Source organism: Pygoscelis adeliae, unplaced genomic scaffold (assembly GCF_000699105.1).
Source record: "Pygoscelis adeliae isolate BGI_AS28 unplaced genomic scaffold, ASM69910v1 Scaffold17, whole genome shotgun sequence".
NCBI classification, from domain to species: Eukaryota; Metazoa; Chordata; class Aves; order Sphenisciformes; family Spheniscidae; genus Pygoscelis; species Pygoscelis adeliae.
Window position 1 is genome coordinate 1,498,497 of NW_008825234.1, and position 16,161 is coordinate 1,514,657.

The 16,161-nt window shown below is 38.8% G+C and overlaps 1 protein-coding gene across 2 annotated transcripts in view; it reads right to left on the bottom strand.

Annotated features, from left to right (window-relative positions):
* The window catches only part of MYT1L (myelin transcription factor 1-like), a 309,228-nt gene that overhangs the window by 20,348 nt on the left and 272,719 nt on the right, over positions 1-16,161 (bottom strand). For both annotated transcript variants that reach the window (XM_009329297.1, XM_009329298.1), the window contains 3 exons: positions 12,618-12,680; positions 7,670-7,753; positions 6,120-6,341 (listed from right to left, as the gene is read on the bottom strand). In XM_009329297.1, coding sequence (XP_009327572.1) covers positions 6,120-6,341; positions 7,670-7,753; positions 12,618-12,680 — 369 coding nt within the window. The remainder of the gene's footprint in view (positions 1-6,119; positions 6,342-7,669; positions 7,754-12,617; positions 12,681-16,161) is intronic.

Here is a 16,161-nt window from a genome sequence, read left to right on the forward strand (position 1 = left end):
AAAGCCTGGGACACCTGTTAGGAACTGATTACCTCCATCTAAATTCTGGGCACTTTCATTTCTCCATGAACTGAAAGGAGTAGCTGGCATTTAGTATCTCAGACAACTTAGTGCAATGTAAGTCCTGCTGTCTGATCTATAGGCCTCATACAACACTGTGTCAACACAAAGGCTATTTCAGGTCCAAGACTCTGCGGGGCTGATTTTACTTAAATTACAGAGGTTGCAAGCCTATGTACAAAACATAAAAATCAGAATAATCTGAGGCCTTCTCATGGCCCTTTGTAACCATATAGCTCATTTCTACAAGATTCATTCACTGAACTAATGCTAAGTATTTTTATGTTTTTAAATGCCGAAGCTGAAAAATGCTGATGCTAAGAGAGGATGTGACGTCAGGCAAACAAAGATTGAAAGCTCTACAATAATTTAGGAGCAAATTTGCAGCCACTAGCACATGTTTGGAGATGCAAAGCATCTGGATTATAGAGCTACTGCCCTGTTGGCACTCTGCATGTGAACACCCACCCCAGGTAAACCCTGGGGTGAGCTGCTGTTCTTTGGACACAGGCTCAAGCTGCAGCCCTGAGCACCAGAAGGTTTGACCGTAAGTGGCACTTGCAAGCCTTCCATTCAGGAGCTGAGGTCGATGACACAGGTTTTTTAGACAATATCTATTTCTAGCAAAGCATATTTAATGAGAAAAAGTGTCTGCACATGAAAATCTACATCTCCATCCTTCTTTCCTCACATGTCATCTCCCGAATGCTTTGAGTGTTTGGGAGCTTAGATGTTCTCTGAGGATCTGTGAGAGTGTTGGTATTTGCCTGTTTCTAGCAAGCAGCTGCTGAGGGCAGCTCCTGTCTTGAGTTTTTATCTTTTAATCTTTTCCTAATCTGCCTGTTCCCAGGCTTAACAATGCAGCTGTGACCAACCTAGAATTTTTGGAGGAAACAACACTGGCAGTGCTCCTTCACCCCAGGACGTGCACGTAAGGCAACTGAGTGCACTGCTGTTATCTTCCTGCAGGCTTTCCGACAGCCTTACCATTAAGTAGGCCTTCCTACGCATAAAGTGGATAGCCCATTAACAGTCATATGTAAACATTTCCCATAACCACCTCACAATTTTTACATACATTCCTTCAGAAGGGAAGAGGCACTGGATGATGTCCATTGCTTCCTCCCAGCACATCTAGATATTTTGCAAACACAGTGGCATGACCTTGCTCCTCAAATACAAATCCTACTCTATAAACTTGTTTACGGATCTTGGAGTCCCACTGTCCTCAGCGAGGATACCGGTACACTAAAGAAAAATTCCCCTTCTCCACATTTTCATCTCTATTTAGCATTAGCTTGTAAATGGGGAAAATACTTATAATTTGATCATCTCTTGTACATTATAGCTCTACTAGCATATGTTTTTGTACTGGTTTTGGCTGGGATAAGAGTTAATTTTCTTCATAGTAGCTAGTATGGGGCGATGTTTTGGCTTTGTGCTGGAAACAGTGTTGATAATACAGGGATGTTTTCGTTACTGCTGAGCAGGGCTTACACAGAGACAAGGCCTTTTCTGCTTCTCACACCACCCCACCAGCGAGTAGGCTGGGGGGGCACAAGGAGTTGGGAGGGGACACAGCCGGGACAGCTGACCCCAACTGACCACAGGGATATTCCATACCATATGACGTCATGCTCAGCGTATAAAGCTGGGGGAAGAAGAAGGAAGGGGGGGGGACGTTTGGAGTGATGGCGTTTGTCTTCCCAAGTCACCGTTACGTGTGATGGAGCCCTGCTTTCCTGGAGATGGCTGAACACCTGCCTGCCCATGGGAAGTAGTGAATGAATTCCTTGTTTTGCTTTGCTTGTGTGCACGGCTTTTGCTTTATCTATTAAACTGTCTTTGATTCAACCCAGGAGTTTTCTCACTTTTACCCCTCAGATTCTCTCCCCCATCCTGCTGGGAGGGAGCAAGCAGCTGTGTGGGGCTGAGCTCCCTACTGGGATTAAACCACAACAGTTTTCCATAGTAAAAGGAATTTAAAATCAACATTACTGTGTTTTAAATGGGTGAACATTGATTTAAATAAAAGTGAGCAGGAGATGGGAGCAGGAACATTAGTTTCGATCTGAAAAGGCATTTCTGAATGCAATTTCCACTGAAGTCAGCACAAGCACATTTCCCCCTCTGTGCTAAGGAGCAGGGTTGCTAAATCCAAGTATATTCTGAGAAAGTCCCCAAGTGATCGTTGTATTAGAAATGATGCCATCCAGAAAAATCTTCTTAAATCAGACATGAGGATGTAAGGGCCTGTTCAAGAACCAAACTGGAAAGCTACAGTATAATAACAATTTGCATTTCATTATAACCTATTTCATTTACCTATCTACTGACCATGCTTACATGCCTTCCAATTCATTTTCATACTGCTGATAGGTCACCTAATTTCACACTGGCCTCTCCTGCTAGCACAGGCTCCTTTTTGAAGTATAGCACTCTTAAACCTATGCTTCAAGTCCCTTCTGATAACCCTCTGCTGCCATTCTTTCCTACGCAAAACTCCTTGACAAAATAAAAACTATTCATATGAATTTCTGCAGACAGGCATGGCTAACGTTAAATAAACAGAAGCCTTTTCTGGTGCCTTTGTTCATAGGGTAGGATTCAAAACTTACTGAAATCTGTGACTTTTTCAGTTGACTACTTATTTCTACTTCAGAAGCATGTATGTACAAATATGCATATATTTAAATCCCAGACTATGTAATACCAGTTGGAGCACGTTTTTAACTAAGTACTGATTTACCAGCACTTGTGGATCATCTCAAGGGCCCATTGATATCTGTGGAATTACACCATGCGTACAAGGTGCAACAACAGCTCTAAGAAATCTTTGCCTCAAAAATCTCAATGTGTATTTTTTAAATTAATGCAACAGTTGGCATCATTTTCACAAGCCAGTCTGCCATTCCAGTTTCCAGAGTATTACAGCTGCTTGGATAATAGCACATTAACAGCTGTCTATGAATGGCAGAATATAAAAATCTCAAACAACACATTAAGGACACTACACATGCAATTAATATATATGCTTAAAGAAGTCTGCTGGTAGAAAAATATTTGTACTAGGGAAGAAAAGTGACCTATCATGAGAGAAGCAAGCTGTACTGCCAAAATTGAAGACACTTAACTACTACTTCCCTAGGAGCTTTTACTGACTCAGTTAATGGTCATCGCCCTGCTTTCTCTGCATGCATGCTGGACACAGCTATACCTGCAAAAGGCTGTACATAAGCCTGGTTTCAGTGTGTAATTGTCATAGCATTGCTTCTCTTCAGAAGGTGACGTTTCAGACTTACAGCCATAGCTGTACAGCAAAATGTTAGAGGTAGAAGATGAGACCACAGCCTATTAAAATGGATACACTAAAAGTGAAGGGATATTCCATCCTTAGGTAAGGAAATGCATAGCCTGTAGTTTAGGTGGGATTGAACTCCAGATTAGGACACCTAGGTTTAAATGTCTCCACGGATACTATGTGTCAAAGCTGCCATGGAGCTCTGGGGCCTATTTGTTTAACAAGTCTAGCACCCTTCCAGATCCCCTGCCAAGCACATCCAGCTCTCAGCTGTCACAATCAAAGAATGGGAGTATCTCACACGTCTTCAGTCATTTTTGCCAGCCCAGTATGGCCATCTTGCATTCCCCATCGACACTTCCAATGGCATTGTCTATTTGTAGGCAGGGGAATCCCACTCCCCGTTGATGCACCCAGTGACGTTTAGGGTACAGCTCTGATCAAAGGCAGGTGTCTACTTCATAGCTGAAGTGAACAACTCTCCAGGATCCATTGACTCCATTCACTGGAAGAGGAGCAAAAGCACTTTGTTCACCTATACGCAGATTCTTAAAGTAGGTGAATTGTTCTGAAGCTCAATCCTATGTGCAGAGTTTGATTCAGTTGTCCATAAACAGGCATGAAATGCCATTTGAGAAAACATATCATTAAGGCTGGTAAATATGACACGGGACCTACCACAGATGTGTGCCTTTCTGAGCAACAGCTGGAGGCCATGTAAATTATTCTAAGACATCTAGAACGGCTTCAAGCACTTTTCTTTGTGTGAGCAAATTAACTAAGCCCTTTTAACAGCATCTTAAGAATTCTACAAGAATTAATCATATTTCTAAAATAATATGGCTTTTTATTAATATTGCCATAGCTTATGGAAGCTTCAAGAAATTGTTAAGCTTGCTCACAACAACTTAGAATATCGGCGTTTTATTACATCAAGACACTTAAGTAAGATCAGTCTACTTCAGCCAGCCTTTTTAAGCAACCTTTCATCTTCTGGTGCTCTCCTCTAACAATGGACCTTTTTGCCCCAAAACTGGTCTTACAAGGCAAGCCTTTTACATGTCTCGGTTTCTACTTAAGATAATGATACTCAAGAAAGCACATGGCTGCTATGTGGCTAAATGTCATATTTAGGTTTCTCCGTTGCAAAAAAAAAAAAGAATTTAAATTTCATTCTGTTTCTTTCAAGAAAATATTCCTATTTAAAAAAAAAATCTCTAGGTACCATTTGCCCCTTAATTTTGAAGAACAGTTAAATTTAGTATCAGTACATTTGTTTTAGAAGTTAGTTATTCTTGTTGCAATAATTTTCTCCTTGAAATTGTAAATACTATGTAAATACTCCTTGAAAGCAATCTCTCAGTAACTATATTGTACCTTTCAACTAAAGCTAAAATAATTTCAAAATTTTAATGACAGATCTCTATGAGTTAAATAAATGTTACACCATCATGAAGAAAGCTAAACTGAAATATGAACACTAATACTGATATTTTACTGAAAGTCAGAAACTTAAATCCACATGCGGACATCTCCACAAACGGTCGGGGCTTTTGCATCTGCCGCTCCCTAAAGCCTATGGCAGCTGCAGGCTGTGTAATATGTTTGACCACTTAGGTAGCACCTCAGCTCATGGACCAGCATCCCTTCATGGTAGGTACCATACAAACACTGAGTAGAAAAACAGCTCTGAACGTAAACAATAAATAGAAACGACGTACACAAAGTCTGGAGAGGTTGCAGTAAGGGTAAGGCTTTTGAGTTAAGCTCTAAAGGGTTGTCAAAAAAAGAATCAAAGGAAATAGTTACAGGCAAGAGAAAGAAGAAGAAGTACACTTTTCACCTCTGTATCTAGAACTGACTACAAAACAAGATCAGATTGGTTTAGCTAACTAAAAGGTACAGAATTTCAACTGAGGTCTGCCTGGAGAAAAGTGATAAATTAGGTACCTTGGCTTGACATATTTGAAGTAATAGAGTTTTATACTAGCGATTATATAATAAGAAATTTGTTCTGACATTATAGTCATGTTCAGGCTGAGACTCCTACCTAAAGCTCCAAGAACACCCTTGCTTCCTCATAACCTAATATCTAAAATGGCAGCAAGATTTATCCCTAATAGACTGGCCACTTTCTCTTCCTTAATCTCTTAAAAGCTATGAAAAATGTCATCACTGAAGTTCTCTTATTTTTGCTAAGTTTATGAAAAATTGGGCTTTGTATTTCTTTTGTCAAATATTTGTATTCCATTAGTTTTAATTAATCTGCTGTACTCTACGTTTATGGTTTTGAGCAAACATTTTCATTACCAAATGAGTAAAATTACTTTGTTTTTATGGAACTGGTTCCTAAAAAAATCTTTAGTTCCGTGCTCTGATGTTTGGGAATCAACAATGTGTTCAACATCTCTGAAAATCAGGGGGATTCAGATGTGTATTACAAAGTCTATCTTAGGGTAATTTGTCACTCAATAAAGCAGTACCAGGTTTACAGTTATTGTCATGCACACTTTTTTCCCTAAAATTTTCTGTGTCTTATAGATTCAGATTCAGGTCTCTACCTGCAAGTACTTTCATCAAAAAATTGTGTGTCTTATTTCCAGTTATCTACAAATATATGTAGGAAGATTATTTTTCAAAGTAATAATGAAATTCAAAAGGAACAGAGAAATGCCATGATAAAAAGCTGTATTTCAAATCTTGCTAATCTAATTTAAATAATAAGCGTAAGTGAAAAATATAAGCCACAGTTACTCACCTACGATGAGTAAGAAAACTACCACTGACATGTCCTGAGCCATCACATCCTGGGGTTGGACATGACATTCCTTCCGTCTTCACTGACTTCCAAGAGAACTGTGAGCCATTTAGGTACCCATCCTTTTGCCTTTTGGCAGCTAGAGGACACCCTGACGCACTGCGATGGGATGCATATTTTCCAGTTATATGACCCTGACCATCACAACCAGGAACTGGACATCTGGATAGCAGATAGATGAGATAAACTTTATTGTCTTGCCATCATATACCTGGTAGCCTCTACAACAAAGTCAAAATAAACCCGACATGAAAAGAAAAGAACAATCATGCACTGTGGTCTTAAAAATAGTCACGATACCCTTTAGCGGGTAAAATTACAAGCAGAACTTCGCTAATACAAAAAAAAAAAAAAAGTGCTTTCAACAACTGTAAGGAGGCTAGCCAGTAGATGAAGTCACAGCTGTTGATATTGTGCAATTGCAACAAAAGGACTAAGATATATATTTGAATTGCAGGTGTTCATTACAGTAAATATCACACTGGAATTGAAATGTTGGCTACTGAGCTCCACTCAGCAGGGAAATTATCCATAAAAACTCTATAAGCATAAAATCCTACTTAGTATAATCCTTGGTACATTTTATTTATGTGTATGGAATCTAAAGAAGACTTGTCTGAAGTCGTGAAAATGTTAGGTATAAACAGTTAGGTATGAAGTGATCATAGGGCCTCATCAGAAATGCTGAGCACCTTTAACCACTCTCTGAATAGGAGAGATTATAACAAACTATGCGCTACAGCCTAGAGATATCAATGAAGGCAGTTCCGTATTCATCTGATGGTTTTCCTTACTTGGGAATTCCCCCATACATTTGCCCTGTATACTTCTAAAAAACAAATAACCAGGGTTAGAAGGAACAGGTTAGAATCTTCAGAGTGAAATGTTTTAAGAAAATAATGTTTTTTCAGTACACTGCTACATAACACATGTCAAAACAAGGCCGGTTACTTCAGTGTTTGTCCTACACTAAAATATTGCTGCAACGCTCCACTGAGGATCCAGTCCTGAATGGTCTAAGCAGCCACTAAACTCGCTGAGTTCAGTGGCCACTGGTATCAGAGCACCTTGCAAGAAGAAACCAAGACCTATAGGCAGGCATTTGTTCCTCTTGCAAACTGCATAAACAGTCAGATTTGTTGCAGCAATCTCATATAAATACTCAGTTCCCATAACTACTTTTTTTAGCATGTATGGTTTGTCTATAGTATGCAAACACGTTTAGGTTTTTTTAGGAGATAAAGATCTACGTAATTTTTTAATTTCATGTGAAAAACACATTTAAAACTGTTTCTAAATTATAGAAGATTGTACCCGTGGCTAGAATAAATCAGCACAGAACCTTGATTTGCAGTTCACTCATAGAAATCAACGTGGCCATCTGCTCTTGGATAACTATCACACAGTAACACTTATGCCGTAATAAAAAGCTGAAGATATGTATGACCTTACAAAGCACATGAAGGCCCTTTGACAATATTTGTTCTCACCTAATTGGCTCTTGGTCTTCTTTGTCTTCCTTGCTTTGTGCTATCCTGATTCCACTTTTCTTTGCTCGCGGACAGCCTGAAAGACTGAGTGAAAGAAAACATTTAAAAATGCAATTTCTCATTCTTGGGTACAGTTTACAAGGGATATGTTTTCTATCTGAAAAACTGGCAGAATAGGTAATCCTGTCCAGTTTCCAAAATCAAAGCTCAGGTGGTTTAAATAAGGAGAGCTGCAGTATGCAACCACGAGGGGGAATCCGTGTATTTCAGATTGCGATGCAGGACAGGACTGCAGGCACTGTGCAAACCACACGCACAGGCAGTCCCCAAGGAGCCAGGGAAAGCAGCTCTTAAACTCTCTGCCTAATAAACCCTCCAGCTGACTCAGCAGCAGCAGCGACAACTTTAAAAGGAATAGAAGCCAGTGTTTCAGGGCTGTGAGACGTTACGTCCTCTGTATGTCTGAGCGGGATGGAAGAATAGGCTCAAAAACCAGGAGTCTTTGGGTCTCTTGGTAGGAATAAAGATTTCCCTAGGGAGCACATTAGAAACACTATCAAACCTTCTCAATCGTCATGTAAGAATTGTACAGAACAGTTGAATAAAAACATGGCAGAGCTCAGAGCTGTACAATGCCTTCCTGAGAAAGAGTTTAAGTGCTCAGAACTCCCCAAGACAAAAAGATTTGGTAGAGCCAAAGTTATACGTTAGGCTAAGCAATGTTACATTTAACTAGACATTGAGAATGTTCTTAACTACAGAAGATGGAAAAAAATATATCTATTCCAAGATTTTATAAGCTCAGCTTTCCCTTTGCATATGAAGAATTCATTATAGAAACCATTTAGTAGACTTGACAATTACTTTAATAGATATTTGAAGATTTTTTTAAGTAGTTGCTATCCGAGGACATAAATATGTCTATCAAAAAATCATGCTTTTTCCTCTATTTAAATGTTATTTCCATCTTAATATATCAACATCAAAAAAGAAATCCATCAGTACAGCACCACCTTCAAAAGTATTGAGACGACAGACAAAGTAGTGTCACCAAAGAAAAATTTCCATAGAGAAAGAAACAAAATAGAGGATTAAATTTTTGTTTTCAGCATGACCAAAGGTACTTCAGTGTTGTATAGTAGGTCCTGTCTTCAGGAAGAAGAGACAGAAACAGTAGTAGCAAAATTTTCAGTTATTTTGTCTTGTCAAGAGCAGCGAGGACTGGGAGGAACAAGCAGAGAAAAGGGTGATGCAATCACAGACAGAATTCTGTGTTGGTAAATGAAAAATAGACAACAATAGAGTTTACATGCTGCAAAGTCATAAATAAGTCAATTAAAGAAAGGGAGGTATGTTACCACAAGATATTGGACATAGTGTATTACCTAGCAACTTTTAGTGAGATGGCATGGATCTATACTGGTAAACGGAAAGGACCTAGAACTGCTGTTTTGACCCAAGACCAGCAAGCTCACATCTGTACAACTAAACTCTGTGTCTCTGTAAAGCAGGACAGCTACACCCATATTGCTTATAGAGAACGATCTGGACCCATGCTGAGCCCCAAATCATGTCTGAGAATTGCCTGGGAGAGTTTCAGTGGCCCAGGGTCAGTACCATGCCAGGGGACATGCTAACAATTTAATAGTGTAGGCATCTGCACACTGATGCTTGGGCCTGTGCTCTCATCCCATTTCATTTTCTAGTTTAAACGCAGTTGACCATTTTCCATTTTAAAGCAAGCTGCTGTTTATTCCAACTTGCATAGTGCACACCAAAGTACCATAGTTCCCTGTGTACAAACTAAACCTCAGAAAGCCTGTGCCACTTAAAAATAGTTTTCTTCAAAAATAATAATATCATAATCTGTAAGAAGACAGAGGCAGGAGGAACAGAGTCTGAGGGATTTAGAATAAGAAGAAGCAGGCTCTGGGGCAAGGGGGCAGTTCAGGAACAGGTTGGCTTATTGCTCCCCATACAACCTGGACTGCAGAAAGTGAAGGCGAGATGACAGGAGTTTACAGATATCCCTAGCTTATCTGTGAGACTAGTTGTACCCACTGTGTGAGAATAATCAGGTTTTGCATCTGACTAAATAGTTAATAGAAATGCCTCAGAAAGCAATACTTTTTTTAGTAGGTGTACAGATGGGTATGCTTGTAGATGATGACATTTTCATAACAAAATCTGAACGAAGAATTTCTGCCTTGACTAATGATTTAATGCTTTCTACATATTAAATCAATTTAATTATCACCTACTTATTGGTATTTTGGTGCATCATCTTCTTGCAATAGATCTTTCTATTCTGGCACTATGATTTATTAGAAAATTCTAAGACCTTTCAGGTCCTCTAAACAGACATTTCCAACAGACAGCTTCTGAAGTTATGATTAATTCATTTTTCCTCTGACAGCAGATTCACCAAGAAAACATATGTCAAAGATGAGCCTTTGCTTTAATTTTTTGTTATCCTATAATAACCAAAAGCTATTACAAAGTAAACAAATTATTTCATTTTTATATCAGTTTAATTCCTTATATATGAAGATAAAAGACAACAAGGGAAATTCAACACCGCTATATGCTGATATATCTTCTTGCATACATTGAATGGATGTGTGGAACTGCAAAGAGTTATGGCAGAGTTAAATCTGCCTTCATGTGTACTTGCTGTTGAGCAGCCATTTTAAATACAGATGACGCCTAGGCACCTTGGCAGCCATTTAGGAGAGAAGTTTGTCATTCCTTTCCTTCTGAAACTGAAAGGGTTGTAAGTGATAGTATCAAATGCAAACAAAGATGCTAACTCAGATGCAAGCAGAGGTAAATGCTAATTTTCAGTGTGGGAAAATGAACATCTTGTGAACATGCTGTGGGGTCTTTCATACTAAACAGCTGCAGATTTAGGCTACTGGTTTGCTGCCCTTCTAAAGACCGTGCATTTTGCCAGCCTCACCACCTCAGAAATGGCCTCGACAGATATCATGACCTGAACAGTGTGAGGCTGGCTCTGTGTAAATGTGACAGGTTTTCTGGGGACATCGGTGGTTTAAAGCAAAGAAGACATTACTCTGTCAATGTCAGTGCCACCGTGCTCGCAGGCAGCCAAGGACCCAGGGCTGCCGAAGGCCTTTTGGAAGAGAAACAAACGAATTATGTGGTCAGTATAGACATGGTGGCATTTCAAAAGGTTGAATGTGTTAAATCCCAATGGACCAGACAAATTCCAGATCATTTAGTTTTGCAGAATTACTTTTTATATCTTTATGTGTACTGAGTATGCTGCAGAATCAAATGAAAACTTGGTCCAGCACTCATTCGCAAAAATACAAGAACGTAAGAATTTACTGACAAAAGTAGGTAACACCATCCAGCTCATGGTCTGGTCCTACAGCACCCGGGAGACAGCGCCCAGGGAAAGGGTTTAAAAAATGAGCCGACATGCAGTGATTCTCCCCTGCTAACCTTGCCAGCTTTGAGGTTTCTTGTTTGCGACACTTTGCCTTCTGCATCCTCACTGTCTTGCCTGTTTTCTGTTAAATAGATGACCAAATACATAAACAGCTTCCTGAAATAGTGAAGTCAGGGCATAGCTACACCAAGCATAGTGCTGGTAGAGGTGTGAGCTGATAAATGCTCATATAGTTAAATGTAGTTCTAAATTTGACCTTAAATCCCTTTGAAAGTGTGATTTAATCTCCTACATCATGTAAGTGCTTTTAAAATGTTTACATCTTCTCCTTTATAATGTTATTTGTACATCTGACGTTAAACTGTGCATTACAGAAATTGTTATTGTGATCTTTCATTTTTACAGCATGTAAAGGTATGGCACATTCCCAATCTCTGTTATTTACGTTTTGACTTGAAACTGTTTGTTGCTTTTACTGGGAATACATTTAAACTGGGAATTTGTGTATTGACTAGTTATAGCCAATTGTAAAACTACAGGGATTTGGTGAAGCAAGCGAATATCCAGACTCAACAGTATTACTATGCATGGGACTAAAGAGCCTTTACTAACAAAAGAGAAGTGGGCTACACTATTATTCTTTGATTAAACAATGGATACCTATTTACAAAATACGGTGCAGCTCATCTCTACTGATTTATAGTTCTCAAATAGCCACAGGGGAATTGCTAATTACACAGCATTCATAAAATTGCCTCTACAGTGGTACCATCGTAATTCATTTTGGGGTTACCAACAATACCCGAATTAGTAAATGTGACGCTTTCTTTGGCCCTTGGTAAGGATCACAGTTATAGTTTAGGCAGTTAAGATAACAGCTTTCATACATAAATTTCTCCTTCCATTCTTCTGGCTTGACATAGTTATGTACAATGTGTTGCAATTTAAAAACAAGCCAAGCTTTATTCTGAAATGTACTAATAAGACTGGTGCATATTAGATGAAAGAGGTACTTTTTCCCTCTGATTAAAGCTGGTAAGGCTTCAGCTGGGAGAGGAGGTAAAGAACTGGGTCCAATTTTGCATTTCAAGAAATACGGAGGAAGTCTGGAAGAGATTGACAGGAACAATCAGGAAATATAATTTGTGGGGAAAAAAATGCAGGAATAGGATTTGAGTCCATGAAAGGTAAAGTTGTGAGGAGAAGAGTTAAGTCATTCAGAATGTAAAGCAGCAGAAACTTATGAATGTTGAATTGCTTCCCTGGGCTAACAGAGAAGGCAGAAAAACTGGGTTCATTTTCTACAAAGATTTTGCTAGATATTAGCAAAAACATTCCTACCTATTTGGGTAGTGAGCCATGCTGAAACTGAGAAATGTTATTCATTGGTTATAAATAGAATGAGTTAGACCAACCCATGTCTACGTACAGCACTCGATCCTATTTCAGTATTGAGAGAGGGAAGAGAGGTCTGTTGAGGTCCCTTCTAGCCCTTCAGTTGTTTGCTTTAAAGAACAAAACCTCTTTACATACCTTCGATGTGAAGCATAATTTCCAGTAATATGCCCAGAGCCATCACACCCAGGGGTGGGACACCTAGAATAATAATGGAAGAGATACGGACCAGTGTTACTGACAGAAAAGATATAACTGCCCATTAAAAAATATTCATTGGCTCAGTCCTTGTTTCCACAGGTGCCAGCCCTGGGGACCTCTAGCCATTGCTAAACCTGAGCTTAATTCCACACCGGGGAGAAACATACTTTTTTCATTCATAAAATGTTTTTGTTTGCTACTCCTCACCTGCCCACTCAAACGCTTTCTGGATATCTCTAGTATCAGCAGATTAGTGGAGATTTCCAGCAGCAGCCTGACATCCCTGCACCACCAGGAATGAGTAGGGTTGACAGCAAATGGAATATCCCCATGGTATGTTCTTAGGTAATGCCTAACATTACAGCAAGCCGTTTTGTTTTCCACCAGAGCTATTGCTCTAATCCCACTGCATAGTGTCAGGAGGTCGCACCATGGAGATACCCCTCCACCTCTCCATGAAGCGAAGGGGATGCTTAAGGAAAAGGAAATGTGTAGACGGGGCAGTAATGCTGGCCTCTTGCGGAGAAATGGTAACCCATCCAAGCACTCCCAAACACCAAGCTACAGCACCAGAAAGAGAAGTCACTGATACAGCCATCAGTGGAATTTCTAATAGCTGAACGACATTAGAGTCATCAAAGAAAATGGGTGTTTTTTTCTATATTGCGAAGATGATTGCGATCACAACAGAATAAGCTAAATTATAATGCTAAGTAAAATCATTAGCTGGTATTTGAACTGCTACACTGAATCACAGAAAAGACAAAGGAAGAATTAATTCATATTCATTTTACTGAACAGACAAATGCTACATGAATTCCAAAAAGCCACTTTTCTTGAGCCTGAGTTTTGAATTTTAGCCATGCTTTAAAGCTTCATTTGAAGAAAGCATTCAAATTCAAAAAAGCATGCGCACAAATTCAGATGTTGCATTCTGAAACATCAGATTTCCGTAACATTGAATTCTTTCACTATCTGAATCCAGAGTTCATGCAGACTTTGGCTTTCACCCTTTAGTTACACGTGTGCTTTCCTCAAAGTTGGTCCATACTGGTAAACTTTTGTTTCACAAAGTTTTCTGCAGAGACTTGAAAGTTTCTTAAAATCAGGAATTAAGCAACCCAGAATTCAGTCCAATGGGGCTGTCACATTCCATTAAGCTGAATTTTAGCCCTTTAAAGCTAGTAAGCATTACATACTTCTGAGGAGCTCAGCAGGGCCAAACTTCAAACATCATTAATGCAGCCTTGAAAGAGATAAATTAAACTGGAATTTGTTAAATGGAGTTCTCATATGGTCTTCCTCTGGACCAGTTGAGTTTATTCATTAGAAAACATGAAAATATGGTAGCACTTCCAGGATGTAAGCTGGTAAAACCTCGGGGGTTCACTACGTCACTGAAGTTTCTTTTCTGTATAACAAACAGCCTGTGTGCTTTGGACAAGAAGTCTAAACAACATCCTTAAAGACAATTCTCCTTTTCTCTTGCTTTACGTCTTTGCACAGGACCAAGTATAAGACCATGATTTTGACTAGAAGGTATAAGTGTTACTGTGACTTTTAATATCTTAAAGACCAATATGCAGGTTGACATCACACATTAATCCTTCTGCTTGTAGAAAGATATAAAAGCTGATTTTTGCATAGTTTCTTCTGACACAAATTAGGTAAAAATATGGTCCTTGGTGAAGAAGTCATATCTCAGTCTGTATGGCCCTTACCATTCATTCTTTGCTGTGGCTGCACATGGCTAGCACAAACTTTGCCTATTACTTTAAGTTAAAAAATAAATCGTTAGGGTACCTTATATAAAGGGTCTTATATTTTAAATACTTCATATCTAAATATTTTGATGTTCTCACTATTTATTTTTATTTTTTGGCAAATGTTTTGAGATCTGCAGAGAGACAATCTCTTGCTTCATGTGTTTTTTTAATGCTAGGTATCTTCAGGGATCTACAGTGCTTATTTCCTACTTCCATTAAGATCAACTGCATCACTAAAGCCTGACTGAAGCCTCTAAAGATGTTCAATCAAAAGATATGGGAATAAGAATTAATTAAAGGAATTGACTAAACTTTGGCTCTAAATGTCCATGGCATTTAAACGAATAAAGGAGAACAAAGAGCCAGGAGACTGTTCCTCTGCAGTCTGTCTGAGGTACTACAAGGATTCCTTCTTTATGAACCCATGCTATCTGAAGCCACCATTTTCCTCCACAGGCTTTTCAATCCTTTTCAGAATAAGCCATTATTAAAACTCCACAATGGTTTTTCTCATCTTTTCCAAGACTTTTGTTACAGGCAGGCATGATTAATAGGGTCTTAATAAACAGGATTTATAAGATGCACCAGTATATCCAATCAATCAGTCTTAAAATTAGTCCAGTACACCTCAACCATTTGGACAGTCTTACACAATTTAAAAACTAGCTTATCTCTGTGTCATTTAAAAAAAAAACTTAGGCAACTGAAGCTAAAGAAGAAATCACCCTGCTGTAAATTGAACTGAGAATCTTCACAAAGGGCTCTGTACAGTTCATATCAGTTTAAAATCATACTTTTGGTTAAACCAGAAGAGATTTTTTATGTAGGCAAGGATTTTAGAAAGACCTTTCGGATTTTGATTTTGGCACTATAATATTTGTTTTCAAGTCTCATAAGCTTGTATTGACCTAAATGTAACAGATGACATGATAGTTTAGTGCAGTTGATAAGAACATTTTAAAACCCTGGAAAATTTCTATTTACTGCTGTTTCCATTCTATGGGAAGTGCTTATAAACACTGTGAAATATAGGATGCAGATATACAGCAGTCTGTTTCAACTATAAAGTTATTACAATATTTATTTGCTATCTTAAGCAGATTAGGTAAGGAGACAATTACAGGTCCCTGTACCATTGGAATTGTGAGTCTGTATTTTCAGAATGTCTGATCATACATAGGACTTGCATATAGCCTACTACTTTACTATCAACTACCTATATGTATTTGACTTAACTGATTGTATGTGCATGCAACAATGCCAGAAAAATGTATGTACAAGTGCTTATAAGAGGCAAGTGATGTGAAACCCTTTGAAAATGAATATCAGAGAAAGTGGGAAAAGAGATACACAGTTTCCTCACTTACTTAAAGTGAATGTAATTTGGCAGGATCAGAAGCTTATTTGTAGACTCTCCGTGATGGCTTATTGCAGCGAAAGATGCTTTAGTACTGTAAGGAGTGAGGTGACAAAAGGAACTTACTCTGTAAAGACTGAGGTTCAGAACATATAACACTAGCACTTTACACAAATTCAGGGCATCCAGCAAAATAAAAGAGCTTGTCAGTGAAGGGGAATGCAGTTAGCACCGCCTTGATGTCCCATTCATTTCACAGAACATCCCCGAGAAGCTTTTTTGGGAACATAAGCGTAAGCAAAAAGCAGGGCAGGCAGCAGAACAGCAACAGCTGTGGCAGCTGGATTCAGTATTGGGC